At 37.8% G+C, this 24019-nt stretch overlaps 1 protein-coding gene across 1 annotated transcript in view; it reads right to left on the minus strand.

Annotated features, from left to right (window-relative positions):
• KIAA1328 (KIAA1328 ortholog) overlaps window positions 1-24019 on the minus strand; it is a 415804-nt gene that overhangs the window by 66193 nt on the left and 325592 nt on the right. Inside the window, exons 7-8 of the mRNA XM_026455159.1 lie at window positions 19980-20161; window positions 7334-7442 (exon numbers count right to left, since the gene is read on the minus strand). Coding sequence (XP_026310944.1) covers window positions 20108-20161 — 54 coding nt within the window. The 3' untranslated portion in view covers window positions 7334-7442; window positions 19980-20107. The remainder of the gene's footprint in view (window positions 1-7333; window positions 7443-19979; window positions 20162-24019) is intronic.

Genomic DNA, 24019 nt, shown 5'->3' on the forward strand with positions numbered 1-24019 from the left:
ATCTTAGTTTAGCTTATCCCTCTCTCCTGCTGGGAGGATAACACATGATCATTTCCTCTGCTAGGAACATGAGAATATCTGGTTAAGTATTTAAAACATTTAGGTAAATGTATAGGTGAGAAGATAGTCTCATTAAAAAAAAAAAAAGGCTTTGTTACTATTAGGATTCTGGACACAAATGCAAGTAAATATTGCAATTTGGCTGCTATGCATAATCGAACCACAACACCTCCACTTCTCTGTGTAACTAAGTTTCTTTCTATCAAGTTATACAAACAAAATAAATTTCAATGTTAAAGTAAGTTTGTCTGATTCCTACCCCAAACTGGAATTTTATCAGCTCAGTGCTTACACTTCAGAATCAAATCCAAGTTTCAGCCACTGTGGGAGAATGAAAAAACTCTGAAATTTGTGATTAGAAAAGCTAGATTCATGTCTTCTTTTCTGCTTCCTACTATGTGACCTTGGTCAGTTACTCAGTCCCTTTAGTTCTTATCTCCTCATTGTCAAATGGCATACTACCACTACTTACCTCACAGGATTGTGGTGCAATTTAAATGAAATAATGTACCTAAAATCATTCTGCCAATGCTAAAGTACTATGCTAAGAATTGTGAACAGGCAATTATAAATTTCAGTATTGTATTTTTGTTCCCAGTATAAAAATATGTGTGTGTGTGTGGCTTTTGAATCACCTCACAGCTGTCAATCCAGAATTCTGTAGCTGAGATAAAATAGATCATTGTTACAATCAGGCAGAGCATATTTATATGATTTTCCCTTCTCTTCAGCTTGAATGGTTACTGGCAATGTGATATGGGAAACGAAATAGCGTCTGACCTGCTCACTGGGCTAAAGCCTTCGTTTATAACCTACAGAGAATGAAGAGGAACATCCTCTTTCTGGCCCAGCAAAGGAACAAAACACCATCAGTTGTTCTGGTACTTTAAAGGCTGTGCCATCATATCTGGAGCTGGAAGCAACTGGATTTTCATGTTAAGTTACTTAAGATAACAATAAAAAGAAATAGATACTGTATTCACAACAGAGACAAGATTCCTTCCAGACTGGGATTGGTAGAGTACCAGGTTTCAGATACTTCTGAACCTAGTTCCTGGCTCTTAGTCTCAGTGGGCCAAAGATCACACAAGCCACCTTCTAGTCAGCTGTGTTTAAACAGCTGCCTTGTGAGCATGGCTGTGCACAGGCAACTGTACTATAGAAAGCTCAGCAAGGCATAAGCTTACAGCAAAATTTTCAGAACACATTAAGTATATGGTTGACAGCAATGGAAGGTTTTTAAAAAAACTCAAATGAACTATTAACATAATAACATGGAAATAAATCTATGTACTTATAGCCAACTGATATTTGACAAAGGTGTGAAGAACATACAATGGAAAAAGGACAGTCTTTTGAAAACTGGATATCCACATGCAGACATGCAGAGAGTGAAACTAGACCCCCTATCTCTCATCAGATACAAAAAATCAAATCAAAATGGAATAAAGGCTTAAATGTAAGTCCTGAAACTATGGAACTACTTGAAGAAAACAAAGAGGAAAAGCTCCATGACATTGGTCAGGAAAATGCTTTCCTGGATATAGCCTCAAAAGCACAGGCAACAAAAGCAAAAATAGACAAGTGGGATTACATCAAAGCTTCTGCACAGCAAAGGACACAAATAACAGAGTGACAAGACAACCTGCAGAATGGGAGAAAATATTTGCAAACTATCCATCTGATAAGGAGTTACTATGCAAAATATATAAGGAACTCAAACAACTCTAGCAAGAAAACAAAGTGAGTAAAAAAATAGGTAAAAGACCTGAATAGACATTTCTCAAAGGAAAACATAAAAAAGGCTACTGGGTACATGAAAGAATTCTCAAAATCAATAATCATCAGGAAAATACAAATCAAAACCACAATGAAATATCACTTTACTCCAGTCAGAATGGCTGTTACCAAAAGGACAAGACAAGTGTTGGCAAGGATTGGAGAAAGAAAACTCTTGTATACTCTTGGGTTGGAATGTAAATTAGTACAGCCATTATGAAAAATAGAATGGATGTTCCTCAAAAAATTACAAAAAGAACTACTATATGATCCAACCGTCCCACTGCTGGGTATATATCCAAAGAAAATGAAACAAGTATGTCAAAGAGATATCCACTCCACGTTTACTGAAGCACTTATAATAGCCAAGATATGGAATCAACCTAAGTGTCCATAAATGGATGAATGGATAATGAAAATGTGGTATATATACACAGTGACTACTATTCAGCCATAAAAAAGAATGAAATCCTGTCATTTGTGGCAACATAGATGAACCTGAAGGATTTTATGTCAAGTGAAATAAGCCAGGCACAAGAAACAAATACTGAACTGGCTGTCTTGGCCTCAACTGCTTTCCAACAAGCAATCTCACTTGTATGTAGGATCTAAAAACGTTGATCTCATGGAAGTAGAGAGTATGATAGTGATTACTAGAGGCTAGGAAGAGTGGAAGGTGAAGACATGGGGAGAGAGGGGTCATTGGGTACAAAGTTACAGTTAGGAGGAATAAGTTGTAAAGTTTTATTATGCAGAAGGGTGACTATGGTTAACAATATTGCATTGTATTAGGTTGATGCAAAAGTAATTGCAGTTTTACCATTACATTTAATAGGAAAAAAACCACAATTACTTTTGCACTAACCTAATCTATTTCAAAATAATTAGAAGAGAGGAGTTTGAATGTTCTCACCATAAAGAAATGATAAATGTATAAGGCAATGGATGTGCCAGATTCTCTGATTTGATCATTACACAATATATGCCTGTATTGAAATACCACAATGAATCTCATAAATATGTATAATTATGATGTATCAATAAAAATAAACTATTTTTTAAAAGCTCCCAAATAATTTATCAAGTCCCTCAAAGCACGTACTCAAGCATTCCCCAAATCCTGTCAAGAAAAAAGAAGCTTCACAAAATCAACACCTTTCCCCATCAGTAACTCAAAAAGAAACAAAACAAAGTAAAACAAAACAAAAACCTTTAACACTTTTCTGTTGTCATTAAAACTCATCTTTAAAAAAAAAAAAAAAAGCTAAAAAAGTGAACAGTACATCCCAGAAATAGGCTAATTCCGGTTCCAGTTCTGAAAATTCACTAGCTGGGTATGATTTGGTGAAATCTCCCTTTCTTTCTTCACATCTTACACACAGACACACAAAGGCACAGGGAGAGCACCAGCGGTAACTGTTTGTAGAAGTCATAGAAGAATAGAGAGAAGTGACCTTAGTAACTTTTTACTTCAGGGACTGAGAATCTAATCCTGTTGCTGTAGGCCTGGTGTGCCTCTGTTTATCAGGGTCCAACAATCATCATGTTACCATGTGACTGAAAAATACAAAGTTGACAAATATTTTTAAAGGTGACAAGATTTCTGTTGCATTGAGCAATCTCAGAAGATACTATCTTCATTTTAATATAAAATGTATCGGATCTACATGCCTGAACAGAAAAAGACACCAACATGTAAAGGATATACAGCTGTAATAGGCCTTCTTTCCCAGTCAAATTTGAAATAAAAGACCTGAAGATCCAAAGCTGCATTAACGCAAATTCTGCCTGTTGCAAGTATACTTTTTGATTAAATTGGCATACATCAAGTACAATTAGAAAGGCTATTTATAACGAAGAAATACATAATTCTGCATCTTAATGTAGATGACGATTACAGCTGATGGTTGCTAATTATCATTACTTCTTTTGCTTTGAGTGTTAGATATTTCCTGTATGATCTTTATTGTTGGCAATGGACACACCTAATTCTGGAAGGCACAAAATGGTTAATTATCAGTTATATCTGTGCTCATAACACATTCATTTTAGGAGCAAATGGTAACTTGCCCAGCTCTGGTTTCACACTGGAGACTAAAGGATCAAGTAGACTTGGTAAACTCTGACTCATTCATTTGGTAGGAAAGGTATTTATTTAACTTTCTTTTAAAATCAAGGCTCACCTACCCCGAGGTGTTCAGAATGACAGGGAGAGAGCCCCTCCACTCCTCTTTCCAGGTGGAGTGGTCTGTGGGGCATTGCTTGTTCCATTCAAGCAGAAATGAATGGTACATTTAATTCAGCTTCACCACCCTCTTATGCCAAGATGACCACTGTGCTTATTCTCTTAGGCAGCTTAGAGGGTGTGTGATCAGTGTGGAGAGCCAGAAGTGAAATGGAGAGAAAGAAACATTGCAGCTTTCAGCACAGAAAACTATAATGCTCCCTTTGCTTATGCTGTAAATTACATATTTATTTTGTTAGCATGAGATAGATGAATATTTCTACATACAAAGGTGCCCAGCTAAAATCCGGATAAGTGATATTAACGTCTTATGGTTAGTATTATTGAACCTTAAAAGCAATAAACTTTACGAGTCAATAAATATTACATTTGCAACATAGTTAACATTCCTTTACTGTCTCTAGCACTTATTACACATTGTAACTGCAAGTCTACAATACGTTATTCATATTTGGGGTGTCACCAAGTGATGGATTGCTGTAGGAGAGGCTGTCCTTTAAATAAATCAACAAATAAAAATGCAAATGTTAACATTTTCAGGCACAACTTTTTCCATCTTGAATGGGGAATGATAATTTTACATAGTATTGACAGCCGGCAGTGAGAACAATGAACAACTAACACTGTGAATGAGAAAGATACTCTGCCACACCTGTTTTTTTCACCAGGACATGGAATGAAATGGAACTCTGCTAGGTATTTTCAGAGAACAAAGGAAAACCTGTCTCCCACTGGCATCTGTCTCACCCCCATCCTTGTTTGCAGGTCTTGAAAATTCTTGGAATTTAAGGTGGACAGGGGAAGAGCTTTTACTCTCGTTCCTGCTGGTACTTTCAAAGGTCTGTTGAGATAAAGAACAATAGGCTCTTCTCTTACATTAAGAGTTTGCATGTAACTGATATGTAGTCTGTTTAAAAAATGCCTTTTCTACACTTTGAAATAAAAACAATTCAAATTATCCTGATTCTGAAATCCGGAAAGCCACCACTATGCCTTCTTGGTAACTGATTTTCATAGTACTGATTTTTTTTTTTAACTCTGAACTTCGTATAAGAGACTTATATGATGCCATCATGCATTTCTAAGGATAAAATCTGGTGTGCTACACGTTGTTTTATTAATCCAAATGCTCATTACCTAGGAAGCTTCTGAGAATCTATATTTAGCTGATCTGCAGTATTAAGGACAAATAGATAATACTTTTTTAAAGTCTGTAAATACGACTCTTCAGAGCAGTTTTAACCTGGGCTTGTAAAACTCTACAATGTTGATATGGTCCATTCAAAAGGTATGTGCTGAGGATGTTCTATAAAACTCTTACTGGGGAAACATTGTATTTCAATTTTTCATACTTCCCTCTAAACTGAAATGCAACTATCAAAAACATTAATATATTAAAGTGGTGTTAAAGATCTCATTCTAATCTTTAACAACAGGAAAATTAACTCAGATTGAAAATCCAGATAATCTTCCTTCTTTACCTCTAATTCCTCCAAATGAATCCCTCAAGGTGAGCTAGGATGGAAACCCTCTGAGCACAAGCTTTCAGCCACAATGTTAAGGGATCCAAAGAGGAAGCCCCATCAACATTTCAGAATCACAACTTACTGTGGGTCTTTGGCAGAATGCCAAAAACAGTAGCGTTAAAAATAAAAGAAAGCAGCTGGGCGTGGTGGCTCACACCTGTAATCCCAGCACTTTGGGAGGCCAAGGCGGGCGGATCATGAGGTCAAGAGATCGAGACCATCCTGGCAAACATGGTGAAGCCCTGTCCCTATTTAAAAAAAAAAAAAAAAAAAAAAATTAGCCAGGCATGGTGATGGGCACCTGTAGTCCCAGCTACTTGGGAGGCTGAGGCAGAAGAATTGCTTGAACCCGGGAGGTGGAGGTTGCAGTGAGCCGAGATTGCAACACTGTACTCCAGCCTGGTGACAGAGGGAGACTCCATCACAAAAAAAAAAAAATGCAGCAACAGTGAAAGGATGTGGCAAACTAGTTAAATTCTCTTTTTGATTGTGTGTGGCCTCCAAAATAGAGAGGTTGTCATTCTCAACTATTACAATATTTAAGATTACAAGGTTTGGAGTCTAAAGTGCTGGCTTTGCCTGTTATTAGCTATGTGACCTTAGACTGTTTTTCAATGTCTCTGAGCCTTAGTTTCCTAATTTTAAAAATGGGGCTAATAGTACCACCTCATAAGGTTGTGAAGATTAAATCAGACAATGCATATAAAGGGCTTGGCAAGGTCCTGGGGACATGGCAGATACTTAATAAATGGTAGCTACTGTTATTATCTTTTGTGTTGGAGTCATTTCTCAAAAGTTCTTTAAGATGCTTACCTTTCCAGCTCCAGAATTAAAGGCATGACAAAAAGAGCCAAAATAGGATGAACACACTGTTTCCTAGGTTTGGCTTCTGTGGAAGAGCATATCTATAGGCACTGGTCTGGAATACAACTTTTTAGAGGAGGAATAAATAATCTTTCTCTTCCTTTTGAAATTACTTCAAACCAAAAGAATACATTTTAGAGTACATCTTTAAAATCATCAGACTTGAGATTTGTAATTTAGGCATTTCTACTTTGCAAAGCCAGTGGACTTTAAATTAACTACAAATTAAGTCTTAACATTTATATTCAATTCATTGGATAAGCTGCTATGAATTTAAGTGCTTAAAACCAATCATATACATAAACCAAGCCCTTTGGGTACTGATATTTATATATTCAGCCTTAATTGCATAATGTGGGAGTTGGTTTATTAGATATAAGACATTTAAAATAATACATTTCTTTCCCTGACTCCAGAAAAGGCTGATCAAATGCTTAACCCCTCAAATGTGTCTGGTGTAAGTAAATGTTGGTATTCCTTTAACTAGTACAAAAGCCACTATCATGTTCAATATCAATGATTTCAGCTAGTTAAACTTATAGTCTAAGTGTATAACTCCTCTGTGATAAACTGGAAAAGACCTGCTGCTAAACAGACTTTCTGGTGAAGGACAGGTTTAGCTTTATTTAGGTTTCTATGGAAGCCCTTCCTATTACCATGATCAACTAACAAAGAGAATGTATAAAGAAAAGCACTCCATATGGTTCAAACTGGCCAAATCTAGATGCTTCAAAAGAAGGACCTCTCTTGAGAAAGAATCACTAAGAGTTGTCAAGATTTTTCCATTCCCTATTAAATAAACTTCAAAAAATACTCTCATAGGGAGAATATTAAAAACTAAAGAGTCTCTGAAGCTTACCGGGAGGTGGTGTGCTGTAATGATGGTGAGGCTGTGGTGACAAAATCCTTTAGGCTTCCTGTTGCCATAGGAGATGTGGATGCATCTTTTCTAACTCCTGTCATTGTACCTATATGAACAATAAAGAAAATAATTTGGGCATTCGATAAAAGAAAATGGAAAAGTTCATTCTCAGTAAATATATAAGACATTATAGGAATGTCCAAGCTTCAAAGGTAAGCCACTTGTTTCCCTGAAATGTAACAATGGCATATGAAAAACTCTCTTCAGTTTTGCAAACATGGGAAATCTATAATGTACTTTAAGAAAATATATTTGTGCAGTGACAGACTAACCAGAGATTTTGTTTTTAAACCTGATTGCCTAGCAAACCCCTGCTGATCTTGATTTACTGTGAAAATGCCCAAGGAGGTAGGATGTTTTATTTTGTTCCCTTTAACTTTCATAAGAAAGATTCCAGCACTTTGTACCTCTTAACCCTCCAAATTGCATTGATCCTCTTTAAAACACTTTCAAGATATATATAACTCTGGGAAGTTTCTTTTAGAGAACTCAACATTGGCTAAAACACACGTCTTAATTGGAAGATATGCTCAAGTAGTATTCATTCGAGTGCCATGGGAAAGTTCCTAAGCAATAGTTTATCCTCCCAGGAACTGCCTGACTTGGCCTCAATTCCTTTCCAACAAGCAATGTTCTGTTTGTAATTACTTTTCTCTTCTGCAGTGCGAAATAAAAAGATGGTATGGACAGAAATATTATTTTTATTTTATTTTTCAGTTATTATTAGTTTCTAAACAACATAAAATACTGCTATATTTATCTTGGAAGACTATAAGAATCACATTCACAGTTCTTCTTTTGGTTCTTTGAAAACTGTTATCCGGGATGCATGAAGTTATTTGGGAAGATCCACTCTTTGACAAAAGGGAGAGTATTCAAATAACCAAAACTTTGGAGTGCTGGGAATACCAGACCCTAAAATGCCAGGAGTGCAGTATGCTAACTTTGGGAATGGCAACAGGTTGCGTGCAACCTGAAATCATCAGGCATAGAGAAGGCTAGAGTCTTATGGCTACAGCGATTAGTATCAAAATGATCACCATTATCCTTGACTTCAAAACCTATACTCTTTATGTCAGCTATTCTACTCTGTTTGTTTGTCTGTTTATTGAGACAGGGTCTCGCTCTATCACTAGGTTGGAGTGTAGTGGTGCAATCACAGCTCACTGCAACCTTGACCTCCTGGGCCCAAGTAATCCTCTTGCCTCAGCCTCGTGAGTATCTGGGACCACAAATGTGTGCCACCATGCCAGGCTAATTTTTTATTTTTATTTTTGTAGAGATGGGGTCCCACTAATCTATTATGTGTAGATGTAAAAGACCAGCCTCTAAATGCATAATTCAGTCTTCTTTATATACAGAAATCTGTGGTACCTTCAACCCAAACAAGTACATATTAATACTGGCCAGTGCCAGGATTAAGCTCAGGCTTAGTTAATAGGGAGGGGAAGGAAAGCATGAGAGTAAGGACACAAGACACTCTTGACAATCACATAAAGAGACATAGAGGATGGGCTCAGTGGCTGACACCTGTAATCCGAGCACTTTGGGAGGCCAAGGCAGGAGGATCAGGCCAGGAGTTGGAGACCAGCCTGGGCAACATAGCAAGATCCTGTTTCTATAAGAAATAAAATTAGCCAGGTGTGGTGGCATGTGCCGGTAGTCCTAGTCCCAGCTACTCAGGACGTTGAGGCAGGAGGATCCCTTGAGCCCAGGAGGTTGAGGCTGCAGTGAGCTATGGTCATGCTACTGCACGCTAGCCTGGGCAACAGAGCAAGACTGTCTCAAGAAAAAACCAAAACCAAAACCACAGATAACACAAGGCAGTATAAGGTAATATACATACAATATACTTAGTGTGTATATAAGTTTTATTGAGGTATAATTTGAGTATCATAAAATTTACTCATTTTAACGGTAGAGTTTGATAAATAGTAACTTTATATAGTTATGAAAGCATGGCTACAAACCATTTTTTTTTTTTTAATTTGCATGGTCCTTACATATGTCTTTCGAAAATCCAGTTTTAGAATATTTCCTTGCTTCAGAAGGTTCCCTCTTGCCCATTTATAGGTAATACTTGCTCCCGGCCTTAGTCTGGTCCTAGCCCCCTCTCTATCTCTATTGTTTTACCTTTTTTAGAAATTATTTTTATTTTCATAAAAACTTTTTGTGATAATATCTTTATAACAAATTTGCAGATAGGGAAAATAAGCAATAAAGAGCCTACGTGACCTGCCCAAGGTCACCGAGCTATAAGCGATGGAGCTAGTATCTAAGTCCAAGATGACCCGAGAGCTTTGGCCATTATGTTATGGTGCTGTAATAAGTACTATGAAAAGTCTGAGGAATTAAGAAATGGGAGAGTTCACATTTGGCTATAGGATTTGGGGAACATTTGATGCAGGAAGTAGGATTCTTTGATAGGAAACAATGACAAGTATGAAATGGGAGACAGAGACTTACATTAGCAAAAGCATTAAATTGAAAACCTAAAGGCTAAATATTTCATTTAGTCAGGAAATATTTATTGAACATCACTATGTCCTTGTACCCTGCTAATCACTTTAAATGCAGTATCTCATTAATCCTTACAACAGTCTTTAAATTATATTATTGTCCTTATTTTATAGATAAGGAAGTGGAAATTGTAAAAAGGTCAAGAAGCATGTCCAATATCACCCAGCTGGTAAGAGCAAAGCTGGATTTTGAATGCAATCAAGGTCTGTTTGGCTCTGTATGGCAAACTTGTAAGCATTATTTTAGAGGGACTCAAAAATAAAACAGTAACAAAAATGATAAAAAAAAAAAAAAACCAAACTGGTCCTTGGAGAGATTAATTTTGAGGCAGAATTTAGAATAGAGTGGAATAGATAGAACAAAAGCAGGCAAAGCAGTTCACTACTAATACAATTGTCTGGGTAGAATCCTGGGTGATTAAGAGGAAATTAAGATGGACAAATAGGGGTAGAAACAACTGAAAGGGATTTGTGAGTGAGGTGAAAGGGAAGAAGAAATGCTTGGTAGTGACAGAATATAAGTTATCTTTTTGGTCACTATCACAGAATACCTGGGGACAATTTAAAGAAGGAATTTAAAACAGACTTTTAAATTTTAACAGGAATTTAAAAGTCCAGGGACTTTTATAATTGAAGAATTATACCTCATAATTGTAGGCACAACAATGTATATAGGTGTGTTCATTTATTTTTCTGAAGAAATAAACCATATCTTTTACCAAATTCTGAAAGGGAATGGGACCCTGAAAAGGATAAGAATGATTGCTGTAAAGCACAGACCAAGTTTAACTGTTCTTTGTTCTTAATTCTCTAAGTTCTATTCCTTATTGCATTTCCACAAAGCTATATATCAGCTTTTAATTGTATTTGTTCCCTTTATAAATTTTATATAGTATTAAGTATACCAACAATTACAGTTATGCATATTCATGGAACTCTATATTCCCGTATATTTAAACACACACACACAAACACACAATAATAACATATGCTTAAAAAAAAAAAATGCTGGCAGAGTGCGGTGGCTCAGGCCTGTAATCCCAGCACTTTGGGAGGCCATGGCGGGTAAATCATGAGGTCAGGTGTTTGAGACCAGCCTGGCCAACATAGTGAAACCCTATCTCTACTAAAAACACAAAAAATTAGCTGGGCCTGGTGGTAGGCACCTGTAATCCCAGTTACTCAGGAGTCTGAGGCTGAAGAATCGTTTGAACCTGGGAGACAGAGGTTGCAGTGAGCCAAGATCGTGCCACTGCACTCCAGTCTGGGAGACAGTGCCAGACTCTGTCTCAAAAATAAATAAATAAATAAATAAATATAAAAAATAAAAATGCTGGTAAGAATATTACTAGGCTGATTGATTTCATATATAAATGTGTATTTTATATACATGTAATATATGTGAATGCATTTACATAAACATGCACATATATTTTCACATGCACAGATGGAATTGATTATAATGGATCATGTTCTATTTAGATATAACTGGGTATATTTCATGGTAATTTTTTTTCTTAGAGCTCAATGTTTAAGAAAACTCTGTTTCTAGGCCCTTTGTTTTATTTTATATTTTTTAAACAGCTGAGCCATATTATCTATTCAGTTTAAACAAAACCAGTATAATCCATTCCCAGCTCAAGAAAGCAAGCCCTGGCAGCACTGCCACCCAGATACATCACCAATATCCTTCCCCAGTCACAATTCCTTCTCGCTTCCGGGGACCCCAACTATTCTAATAATTATTTCCTTTCTATGCTTTATAGTTTTACCATTTATGTGTTTGGTTAAATATGTCATTTAGCTTTGTTGCTTTTGAACTTTATAAAAATAGAAACGTATTATATATATTATTTTTGAGACTTCTTTTGCTTAAATTGTCTGCAAAATTTACCTATGCTGATAATTTTTATGTACTGCAGTTTCGTTGTTTTATTTGCTAAGTACTATTCCATTGTATGCATTTGTGACTTTTTATCCATTCTGCTATTGAGGGACATTTGGAGTATTTCTGGTTTGGGGCTATTATGAAGAATGCTGTTGTGGCAGATGCTGTCAGTTATCCACCAAAATGTACTCCTTCCTTCTTCCTAGGTACACAGCTAGATTATATTCCCCAGTCCTCCTTGTAATTATGTGTGGTCAGGTGGAAAGCCAGTGGATATTATATGTGCTACTTCTGTTGTGTCCTATAACAACTTTTCATGTGTATTCTTCCAATACTTCTCCTTGTCCTTGGTGACCTCCTATGGCAGAGTCAACAATTTCCTATAAAGTTGGGCAGATATCATGAAAGAATGTTGGACTGTCACATGCTTTTTCTGTGTAAACTGAGATGATCATGAGGTTATTCCTTCATTCTATTAATGTGTATTACGTTCATTGATTTTTGTATGTTGAACTGCCTTTGTATTCCTGGGCTTAATCTCACTTATTTATGATGTATAATCCTTTTAATATGCTGTATTTGGCTTGTTAGTATTTTGTTAACTATATTTTCATACATATTCATAAAGAATATTGGTCTATAGTTTGCTTTTCTTGTGACATCTGTCTCTGGCTTTGATATCAGGGTAATGCTGGCCTCTTAAGGGAGGGGGGCAGGGAAGTGCAGGGAGGAAAAGGGCAGGGTTCCTGGTGAGGGTTCCACCATTGGGCCTGTGCCCATGGACCAAGGTGAGGACAAGCACTCCTGCTTGGCACCCAAATGTTGCATTTTCCAAGACCACTCTGGCCTGCCACCCCCACATCCTGTGCCCATAAAAACCCCAAGACTCAAGACTCTAGTGGGAAGGGACAGAAGCTGGTGGATGTCAAGAGGAACACACCGGCAGAAGAGCACACAAGCAGCTGGATGTCGAGAGGAGCGTAAGAACATACCAACAGGCATCAGGCAGATACCACTGGCAGGCCACTGACTGGTGGAACGATGCAGACAGCAAGGGGAATTTGGCCAGAGCGGTTGGAAGAGAGTTCAGACGGTAAGCAGCCCAACTCCAGGGTAAAACTACCTTCCCACTCCATCCCCCTTCTGACTCCCCATCCATCTGCTGAGAGCTACTCCTATCACTAAATAAAACCTTGCATTCATTCTCCAAGCCCACATGTGATCCAGTTTTTCCCGTACACTAAGGCAAGAACCCGGGAAACAGAAAGCCCTCTGTCCTTGTGACAGGTAAAGGGTCTAATTGAGCTGGTTAACACAAGCCACCTATAGACGGCAAAACTAAGAGCACACAGCAGCATAAGCCCACTGGGGCTTCAGGAGCTGTAGACATTCACCCCCAGATGCTGCCGTGGGGTGGGAGCCCCACAACCTGCCCGTCTGCATGCTCCCCCTAGAGGTTTGGGCAGCAGGGCACTGAAGAAGCGAGCCACTCCCCCGTTACAAACCCTGCGAGGGGGATAGGGGAACTTTTCCTGTTTCATTAGGATGTATTCCTTCCTCTTACATTTTTTAGAAGAGTCTGAGAAGAATCTGTGTTAATTGTTTAAATGTTTGGTAAAATTCATCAGTGAAGCCATCTGGTCATGGGTTTGTTTTGTTGGGAGGTTTTGATTACTGATTCAATCTTTTTACTTGTTATATAGGTCTATTCAGATCTTCTATTTATTCTAGATTATCTAACTTTTTGGTGTGTCTATTGTTTGCCTCATTGTTATTTACTTTTTTAAACCCCAGGCGCCAGTGGTGTGTTCATCTGATTTTCAGTGTTTTCAAGGAATGTCCTATATGTAGCCACTCTCTGCCCAGAGAAAGTTTAGTCAAACAAAACAAAGGCAGGCTCCAGGTCTCAGCCCTTTAGGGAATCCACAGACAGGTTAAAACAGAGAAACAATCCCTTGAGAACAGGGTCTGCTGTGCTTCTCCAGAGGGCAGATACTAACACCTGGAACTCAGGCTGCCATCTTTTAGACTGCTGCCATGCTGGGAAGAGGGGAGGGCAGGGGCACCCAATCTTTTGGCTTCCCTAGGACACACTGAGAGAACTGTCTTGGACTACACATAAAATACACTAATGATAGCTGATGAGCTTTAAAAAAATTGCAAAAAAAAAAATCTCATAATGTTTCAAGAAAGTTTACAAATTTGTGTTGGGCCACATTCAGAGTTGTCCTGGGCCACATATGGCCCACGGGTTGCGGGTTGGGCAAGCTTGGGGTAGGGCAAGACTAAGTTAACTCTAGAAAAGTCCTCCTACAACGCTTCAGTAGCTTTTCTCCTAAGAATTGGTTTTGTTTCTGTAAATCTTTCACTATCCTCCAGAGTTCTGATAAGGCAGATTCTGACAGTTTTTGCAAGATTTTTCAGTGTTTCTTGGGAGAGATGAGGCCCTGAAGGTACCTACCACACCATTTCCACTGTCTTCTTGATGCATGTATGACACTAGCATAACTCTGATACCCAAAGCTGACAAGGTCACTACCAAAAAAAAAAAAAAAAATTACCACCCCAGTATCTCCCAATCAGTGTAATCATTAAACTACCTTCTGAGAAGAAAAAAACATAACATGATCATAAGCACAGAAAAAAAATTTGATGCAATTCAACACCCCTTTATGATAAAGACTTTCAGCAAACTAGGAGGAAACTTTCACAGCCAGATAAAGAGCATTTTCAAAAAACCTCCAGCTGCCCTGGCGTGGTGGCTACCTGAGGTCAGGAGTTTGAGACCAGCCTGACCAACATGGTGAAACCCTGTTGCTACTAAAAATACAAAAAATTATCCGGGCATGGTGGTGGGCGCCTGTGGTCCCAGCTACTCGGGAGCCTGAGGCAGGAGAATCGCTTGAACCCGGGAGGCGGAGGTTGTGGTGAGCCGAGATTGTGCCATTGCACTCCACCCTAGGTAACAAGAGCAAAGACTCTTGTCTCAAAAAAAAAAAAAATTAGCTGGGTGTGGTAGTGCACACCTATAATCCCAGCCACTCAGGGGGCTGAGGCAGAAGAACTGCTTGAACCCAGGAGGTGGAGGTTGCAGTGAACCAATATAGTGCCATTGCATTCTAGCCTGGGCAAGAAGGGCAAGACTGCTTCTCAAAAAAAAAAAAAAAAAAAAAGCCTCCAGCTAAAATCATACTTAATGGTGAAAGACTATCTTTTCCCTACAAGGTTGGGAACAAGGCATGGAAGTCTACTTTTTTCATTGTATTCTATATTGTAATAAACCCCCTAAATGGCCCGATTAGATAAGAAAAAGAAAGAAAAGGCACAAAAATTGGAAAGAAAGTGGTTATGGACTTAGTTGTGCCTTCCCTAAGTAATCTGAAGTCCTAAAGTCCAGGACACCTCAGAATATGACTATATTTGGAGACAAGACCTTTAAAGAGGTAGTTAAGTTAAATGAGGTCACAGGGGTGGGCCTGAGAGTGGCTGGAAGTGGAAGCGTTTCCTGGGATGCACACACAGAAAAGGCCATGTGAGGACGCAGTGAGAAGGCAGCCATCAGCAACCCAAGAGGAAAGGCCTCAGGAGGATTGACTAGAAAAGAGGATGAGGATTTATTGAAAATGGAAATGTACTATATCTTAATTGGGGTAGTGGTTACATGGGTATACATAATTTTCAAAATTTATCACACTATACATTTTTTAAAGCCTCTACAATTTAGTGTATATAAATTAAACTTCAATTAGAATACAAGACAATAGAACCCCCTCCCCCCATATTTTCTTGACTCCTAAGGCAGCACTTTTTTTTTTTTTTTAAGACAAGAGTCTTGCTCTGTCACCCAGGCTGGAGTGCAGTGGAGTGATCTCGGCTCACTGAAACCTCTGCCTCATGGGCTCAAGCAATTCTTCTGCCTCAGCCTCCTGACTAGCTGGGACTACAGGTACACACCATCACACCAGGCTAATTTTTTCTATTTTTAGTAGAGATGGGATTTCACCATGTTGGCCAGGCTGCTCTCGAATTCCTGACCTCAGGTGATCCTCCTGCCTCAGCCTCCCAAAGTGCTGGGATTACAGGCGTGACCCACCACACCTGACCAGTACTATTTTTAAGAGCCCACTCTACTGATTTCTCTTTAACATTACCAATTGATCACCATAAGAACTTTGAAGAGAAAAGCATATATTTTGCTTATATCAATAAATCACAGCAGGTACTGAGGTGAAAAAGTCTACCTGAGTCACAGAATAAGGGCATCGAAAGAAAAATCAACATATACAACGTTATGTTAATTCATTCAACAAATGTATAATGAGTACCTACCACACCACAAGTTAAGCAATGTTGTAGGAGATGGGGATACAACAGTGAACATATGGAACTTATATTCTGAGGGAGAAGATACAAAACATATATAATAAATAAGTAAACCACATAGTGTTTTGAGAAATTTCTTTCCATTTTAGAGAATGGGAAATGTAGACCCTCTGGTTTAGGTGATAATATTTCATATATATCCACATCAACTTTTAATACTAGTCTCCTACATTTGAATTCCTTTTTTTAGTGGACTGGCCAGGAAAATTTATTCTACATATCTGGGTTTATTCATAGCCCTCTATGATGCTTGCATTCTATGTGCTGTTGATAAAGACATCAACTTTTGGCGTATCTTCAGCTGAGATTTCTGGGTATCAGAAGTAGTATCTTAAGGTACCTTTATGGTTGAACAAAGAATAATGATTATGATGGTAATAATAAAAGAAACATGAGAAATGCTCCTTAGAGGCAAGATAGAAATGATTTCTGTACTTTGGACACTCCAATTGTTCATTTCTTTTAAGCATGTCACCTACTTTAATCCACCTGGGGGTATGAAGAGTACTCACATCATTTTAAGCACAGGCTCACTTATAGGAACAACTAGGAGCTTCTGAGATTATTCTTTACTTCAGCTGAGTCTAGAATAATCATCGTCCAATGGGGACAAAAAAAGTGTTTGGGAGTTACTAGGGGATCTCAACCAGTGGCAGCTGCTATATAAAATCATATAACCTAAGAAAACCCCAAAGGCAAAATGAAGGGCACAATCTATACCATCAGGTAAATCCAAATTATCCTAGGTTCAGCCTCTGCCAACATTTTAAGGGAATTTAAGAGTTTCACAAAGGAGGAAGGGAGCGGCCAAAGTCAGGTTTTACAGCCTGACTTAGGAAGGAGCAGTGCCAAGCTCAGAGGTTTAACATTTTAGTTCTGGAAATTACGCGCTCAGTGGCTTCACAGCCTCTGCTAGCCCATCACCATAACAAGAAAAAAATGCCCTCAGCTTTGAGGGTTCTGATAAAAGGGAATATCGATGATTGCTCAGGAAAGGGAAGTTCTAGGCAAGCTAGTGGAAAATGTTTTGAGGCTGCAAGGGAGGAAAAAGAGGAATGAAGATCGGGTGTTTCCAGATTTATGCCTTTTAAAAGTTCTTTATTCAAGTTTTAGATCTCCCTGTTTGACATTGCTCAATAAAAGCAACTAAAACTGACGAATGAACAACTTTATATATCTTAAGTGTAATTTTGACAATACTGTACATATCTTTGCTATCATAAGGTTGTTTCTTGAGACAATAGTCTGTTTTTTTTTTTTTTTTTTTTTTTTTTCACGTGTTTAGCGTCATAAAGCTGGCAGAATGGTGAGGAGGATAGGAGAGGTAAGGGAGTAAGAGACTGGTAATAAAGATTAATGGTCCTGTAGTAAATGTCCTATGTAGTACTTAATGAGTAAAGGATAACAGCAAAAGAAACAAAAGATATAAGACAGAAGAAAAGTGTATTAAAAAATTCACACACACTAAAGAGGGTAAAGCAATTAAGAAGGTGCTAAACCAAGCAGTGTAACTTAGGTGATTAGTGCTAGGTCATCGGCCTTATGATAAACAGGGTTTCCAAGTCTACTGCGCATCCATGGAAAGTTTATATCTCCCATTTGGTTGGGTGCCACAGCAAATGCCAATGTAATAACTTTGCCCTGTACTATAATCTGCATACACTAGCTGTGCAATGGGCAGAATGGCTCAAAGGGGAGCAACTTTAGCCTCTTTAATGGTCATGTAGATCATAATTTTGCTAACAGCTCCATATTAGAATAAAAGAGAAGGAAAATACAAGACGGTCTTCTTTATGAGTAGAAAAGAGTCAGTAGTTTCTGTGAATGCCTTAAAATAAAAACTCTTAAAAAGATGAAAAAGTTTCTATTCTTTTTTTTTTTTTTTTTTTTTTACTGCAACACTACAACCTTTCCCTACTCCCACAAAAAAAAGGGGGAAAAAAACCTAATGGAAGGAAAAATAAAACCATGAGTGAAAACTGTTCCTGAAAACTTTGCAGAATTGTAACAGCTTTCTCTTGGTTAAATTGATTGGTATAGCAACATTATAAAATGACTATTAGGATTCATTGTGCACAACAGAAAGTGCTGAAATGTCAGCAGACTATACAGCGAAAAGTAATGGGTTCTGAACCCCTGTTAGTCAAAAATGATTTTGTTTCAAATTAGAAATTGATTTTTTTTGGACACAAGCCCTTTTCAGGCTTCTGGCTTCTGTAGCTAGGCCCAGGAGAGATCCACCTCCACCACAGCAAGGGCTGGCCTGATGATATCTTTCTCAAAGTGCCTTTTCAATTGCTGCTTTCTACTGTTGCTGTGGTCTTAACCAATAACACAAGTTATTTGTTCTTTTGCTATTACACTGTATTTTTTCTCATTTTGCCATTTTATCTTAGTGCTGCCACACAACACAAATTTGAAGACAAGTTAACCGAAGACTGTGTTAAGCTTTGCAGTGTAACCACCACACCAGTTGTGACTAGTTCTTCGCTCTCCAAAGTGCAATGACTAAGAACAGAGGAAGGTGAGGTAAGGGTTTTCCATTTCTGAAGGACTGCTAACAGAGAAAGTAAAGATTCTACCTCATAAAGTTTCTTCAATTTAAGTTTTATTTTTGGAAGCAATGTCCAAAAAGAAACTTCTAAGTTGTTCTAAAGCAATGGAAGTCTACAAAACCTTTCTTTGCCTTATGTCAAACAAAACATACTTTTGCTTTTATTTCAAATTGTGGATAGTCCTCCCTCCCAAAATTTGAATGAATTATCATCTCTCAATTATGTGTAATAGGATTAAACAATTTCTAGATTAATCATAAGCAAACCGAAAAAGCATGACAGAGCTAGTAGCAGATGAAAAAAGGCAGGGAGATATACAACTGCAAGATCTCACAAAGCACTGTCCAATTTTCAAATAAATAAATGTAAGAGTGGCTACAGAGATTATGAAAAGTAGATTGCATGACACCAGAGGTAGAAAGGTGCTGACCCAGTAGAAAAACATGTAAATAAGAAGGAAATCAGGATTAATGGTTGTGAGAAGGGAAAAAAGACACCCAGGAAAGAAGTGTGAGCACGAGAGGGCTCAGACGTCTTTTTGGGCCTTTGTTTCCTGTACATCTTTTCTGTACAATAAAGCTCAGACTTGCTCCATTCTTTTCCAAAGTCGATCCTGTAAGGATGCCAGGATAGATTAAGCCAAAAGCTTCTCCTGGAACTGGGAAACAAATAAATTTGCTTCACTCAACATTTAACATACTTATTTATAATTGATTTCTTTAAAATCTACCACATATAACAGGAAGTCTTACTGACACTTAAAAAGACTGCTAGGCAAAATATGCTTTACACTTTTGAGATTTTGCTTTAGTCACAATATGGGGAGTTGTCCATGACCTCTCTTCCACCCTCCCCATGATTCTAGTCAACTGAGGATTAACTGTAGTTGTTAGGGTTTATTTTTCCAGGAGAGATTTATGTTTAGTATCTTACCTTCTTTACTCACTTGGAACATTATTTTAGTCTATGACCATACTTACTGCTGACTAATTCTTAACAGTTATTGCTTGCAAAAAGAGGGACAAGTTGGATACAGTTTTTCATTCCAGTATTCTAAGAAAAATGCAGATACAATTCACTAATCTAGTAAATGTGTTACCTGTGGCCTTGCAGGCACACTTCAGTGCGTAAACATTTGACTTTTGCTCAGCATTGTAGGAAATCATCTGAAATTCACTGGCTAGCAACTACCTTCACCTACCAGCTTCTCATTTTGCCACTGCAGTTGTTAAACTTACCTCTTTGGGGTCTATGTGTATCTTTCTTTTGAGATGACCACTGGGCATCATCTTTCATATGCAAATGAAACCCAACTGTCTTCTTCTCCTTCCTATTCTCTCCACTGTTTGGGGTGTCTTGGTACTTTTTAATGGATGATGATGTTCCAAGCAGCCAGCCATCGCAGTTTGACTTTAATAAACTGAAAGAACAACGATGAATGAACTGTTGAAGGCATTGAAGGGGACACAGAGCATACAGATATTTAAATTCAGTATGGGTTTAAATGCAATTCATTAAGAACTTTCTTTATCTTACTTTTTATTGAGGTGTAATTTAAATAATTTACTCAACATCTATTTTGTGTCCTGTCACAACAATTTTGGAAAAGAAATGGTCTTTATTCTCAAAAAGCTCACATTGGGAGTTGGGGAAATAAGATTCAAACTGATGAAACAGCTAATAAAGTCGCAGAGTATGACTAAGAACCAGGCTATCTATAGAAATAAAAAGTATGCTAAAACAAGACTTGCATATCTAAGATGTTTTCCAAGTACTAAAAATGAACACTAGGGATTAAAATATCACCAATGTGCCTCACACAAATGCATTTGTGTTTCTAATTTTCAATTGTTATCAGTATTTATTATGTACCCAGAGTATGTAAGAAGTAGTGTAACAGTGCATGTAGAAGAACTAGACTCCATACTTAGATAATTTCATTGAAAGGTCAACAAGACAAATACAGAATAGGTATTTTAATTAAAATGAACACATGTACATACTTTCTTCTCTATTAAACTGTGTTCCCACCATTAGCACATTTCCTCTTATATTTTCTTATTTTAGGGAGAAATATTCTAATGATGTGTTATCTCTCATTGTTCCCTCTTCATGTTTGTTCACAACAAACTCATGACACTTTGGTTTTGTCTTCTCCATGCTCACAAATAATGTGAAAATTAAAGAAAAAGACTTGGAAATGCATAGAGGCAGCTACTGAAAACACAAGATTCTAAAATTAAAATGTTTAAACTCCCCAGAAGCAGAGGGAATCTCCAGACAAGAATAAGCTGAATGGAGTGTTGCCAGGTCTATCACTTATTCCAGGTGGCCTTTGACCAGTATTCAAATCACATAATCTTCTATAAATGTCTCTGGTTTATACTGATCAGAATTTTTAGCAGTGTTTGCTCATATCATAATTTATTAATAAAAACCAAGAAAGTAAATGGTTTTATGTTCAGAATTATATAAAGAAAATAAAATCATTAGTTATATGGCTTACTAAAGTAGGCACAAGGAAATGTATAAGTGATACTCTCTCCTTTTTTTTTTTTTTAATCAGAACACAGAGATCATTTTCCTCTGCAGACCAACCAGAAGATGTGTAACTTAGGGTTATATAAATTGCACTCATGGAACAGGAAAATACGGAAAATAAAAGTACCTTATTGTGAATGTTATATAAATTTATGTCAACCCAGAGGCCCCAAACCCAGGCAAATCCAATGACTACATCTCTGCTTGTTCTTGTAGAAAAATTAATGTGACCCCAACCATTGGCTTCCCCAAAATTGATTCATTCTCAGCTCAGTCGAACTCCCAATACTGACTGCCTTTTGCTTCTTTACAGCATTTTCACAGAAGCTTTTCTGTACCTTTATTCAAAATTCCATCTTGGTAATCCTCCATCTCAACTGGGAACTTGGCTTCTAATTTCCCTAAAATAAAGATGACTACATGAAAAATTTCTTCCTTCATTTGTATTTATTTCCATATTCACCCATCTACTATTCCTCTCCTAATGTCTCAAAAAAAATTTACCTTTTATTTGCACTCTTGATACCATCTTGACCCATCCCCTCTGTGACTACGGCCTGTCAATCATCTCTTTTTCTTATAACTTACAAACTCCTCCTCTAAACTGGATTCTTTCTTAGGGCTACATACAAGAGCAGATCTTCCATTAATACCCAGTGTCAGTGAGCGTGTGGGGACAAGAGCACTTTAATACCTATTGCAGGAACTGCAAATGGGTATCACCTTTTTGTGAGTGACTTGTCAACACAAAATGAAAATGCATCTCTCCTTCAACAGTTCTACTTTTATCCCACACTTGAGGCCAGGAATTTGAGATTGGATTGGGCATCACAGCAAGACCCCATCATTAAAGAAAAAAAAAATGTTTTAAATTAGCCAGGCATGGTGGCATGTGCCTATAGTTCCAGCTACTTGGGAAGCTGAGGCAGCAGGACAGCTTTAGCACAGGAGTTTGAGCTTACAGTGAGCTATGGTCATGTCACTACACTCCAGTCTGGGAGAGAGAGTGAGACTCTGTCTCAGAAAAAAAAAGAAAAAAAAAAAAGGATTTCTCCTACGGAATTACATGAACAACAGCATAAGAATATTTGTTCCAGGATAATCACTGGAGAATTATTTGTAATAGTGAAAAATTGAAAGCAAATATCATTCAATAAGAGAATGAATAAATTATGGTACATATTCATCATAAAGAACACTATTCAGCCATTAAAAAGAATGAGGTAATTCTTTTTTTGTTTGTTTTTTGAGATGGAGTCTCACTCTGTTGCCCACGCTTGAGTGCAGTGGCACGATCTTGGCTCACCACAACCTCCGCCTCCCAGGTCAAGCAATTCTCTTGCCTCAGCCTCCCGAGTAGCTGGGAATACAGGCACACACTATCATGTCCGGCTAATTTTTGTATTTTTAGTAGGGATGGGGTTTCACTATGTTGGCCAGGCTGGTCTTGAACTCCTGACCTTGTGATCTGCCCGCTCGGCCTCCCAAAGTGCTGAGATTACAGGTGTGAGCCACCACGCCCAGCCCAGCCCTGGTTCCTGTTCTTAAAGAGATGTTAGTGGGGGAGATAGATGTGGAAACAGAATTTTTAATACCACATGCCAAATGCAGTAATTCAGAAATATACTGGATGTTATGAGAGCGCAAGGGCTAGGCACCTAACTTTATTTGCATAACAGAATGGAGATTCCTGAAATATTCAAACTTAACTTTGGAAGATAAGGAAAAATGTAAGAATGTTCTAGGTAAAAGAAAAGAGTATTAGCAAATATACCAACATATGAAACTTCAGCTCATATTTTGGGAAAGTTAAATAGCTAGGTATTGTTACAGCATTAAATTTTCAGTGTGTGATAGGGAGGAATGGAGATGAAGCAGGTGAGACACTGCAGGTCAGATAAGGAAAGGTTGTGTTTTCCATCCTGAGGGGCTTGAACGCTATCTTGTGGCCAAGGTGGAGTCACTGAAAGGCTCTCAGGAGAAAAATGACACGATCCAACCTGAATTTATAAAAAATTATTCTGGCACCATTTAGAGAATGGGCTGCAGGAAACTGAATGAGGTGGAAGGCTGCTGAAACAGCTCTGGTGAGAGATGAAGGTTTCCAATAGAGAAGCGGTAGTAGGAACGGAAAGACATCGTTCAAGAAATATTTAGGATTTAAAAAGGACAGAACTTGATGTAAAAGAGAGGGAGAGAAAAGTCAAGAACGACTGGCAGAATTTTGGGTTGATAAGCAATACAGAGGAAGACTGGGGAAGGGTGAGAAAAATTAAGTGCAGCTTGAGGTGCTTATGGAACATCTGAGAAGATATTTCAAGAAAGTAATTTGATCAGTTACTCCATGGCTTTTTGCTATTGGCTGAGTGAGTTTAGAGGTGGTAGGGTTGAGGGAGACAGAGTTGAGAAAGAATATGCTTCAATTTCAATTTCCTTGGTGTAGGAGGAGATACAGTCATTCTTGTGAGTAAAGTGGGTATTGAGAAGACAGGTGAAGGTTTGGAGTTTATATTGAGGGAATTTAAAATAGAAATGAAAAGAAAAAGATTTTCCTGAAATGTTGAGGCCCTAACAGAAATAGAAATCATCCATTTATAGCAGGGCTCAGGTGCAGAGATTAAAAAGCAGAGAAAATGGTGTGAGAGCTCGAACTAGGGTTAGGATTTCACTGGGACAATGCAGCTGACTGGGGATCAAGGGAAATAAATATACTAAAGTAGTTTAGGTCAACCATTCG

This window comes from Piliocolobus tephrosceles, chromosome 18, assembly GCF_002776525.5.
Source record: "Piliocolobus tephrosceles isolate RC106 chromosome 18, ASM277652v3, whole genome shotgun sequence".
Taxonomy (NCBI): Eukaryota; Metazoa; Chordata; class Mammalia; order Primates; family Cercopithecidae; genus Piliocolobus; species Piliocolobus tephrosceles.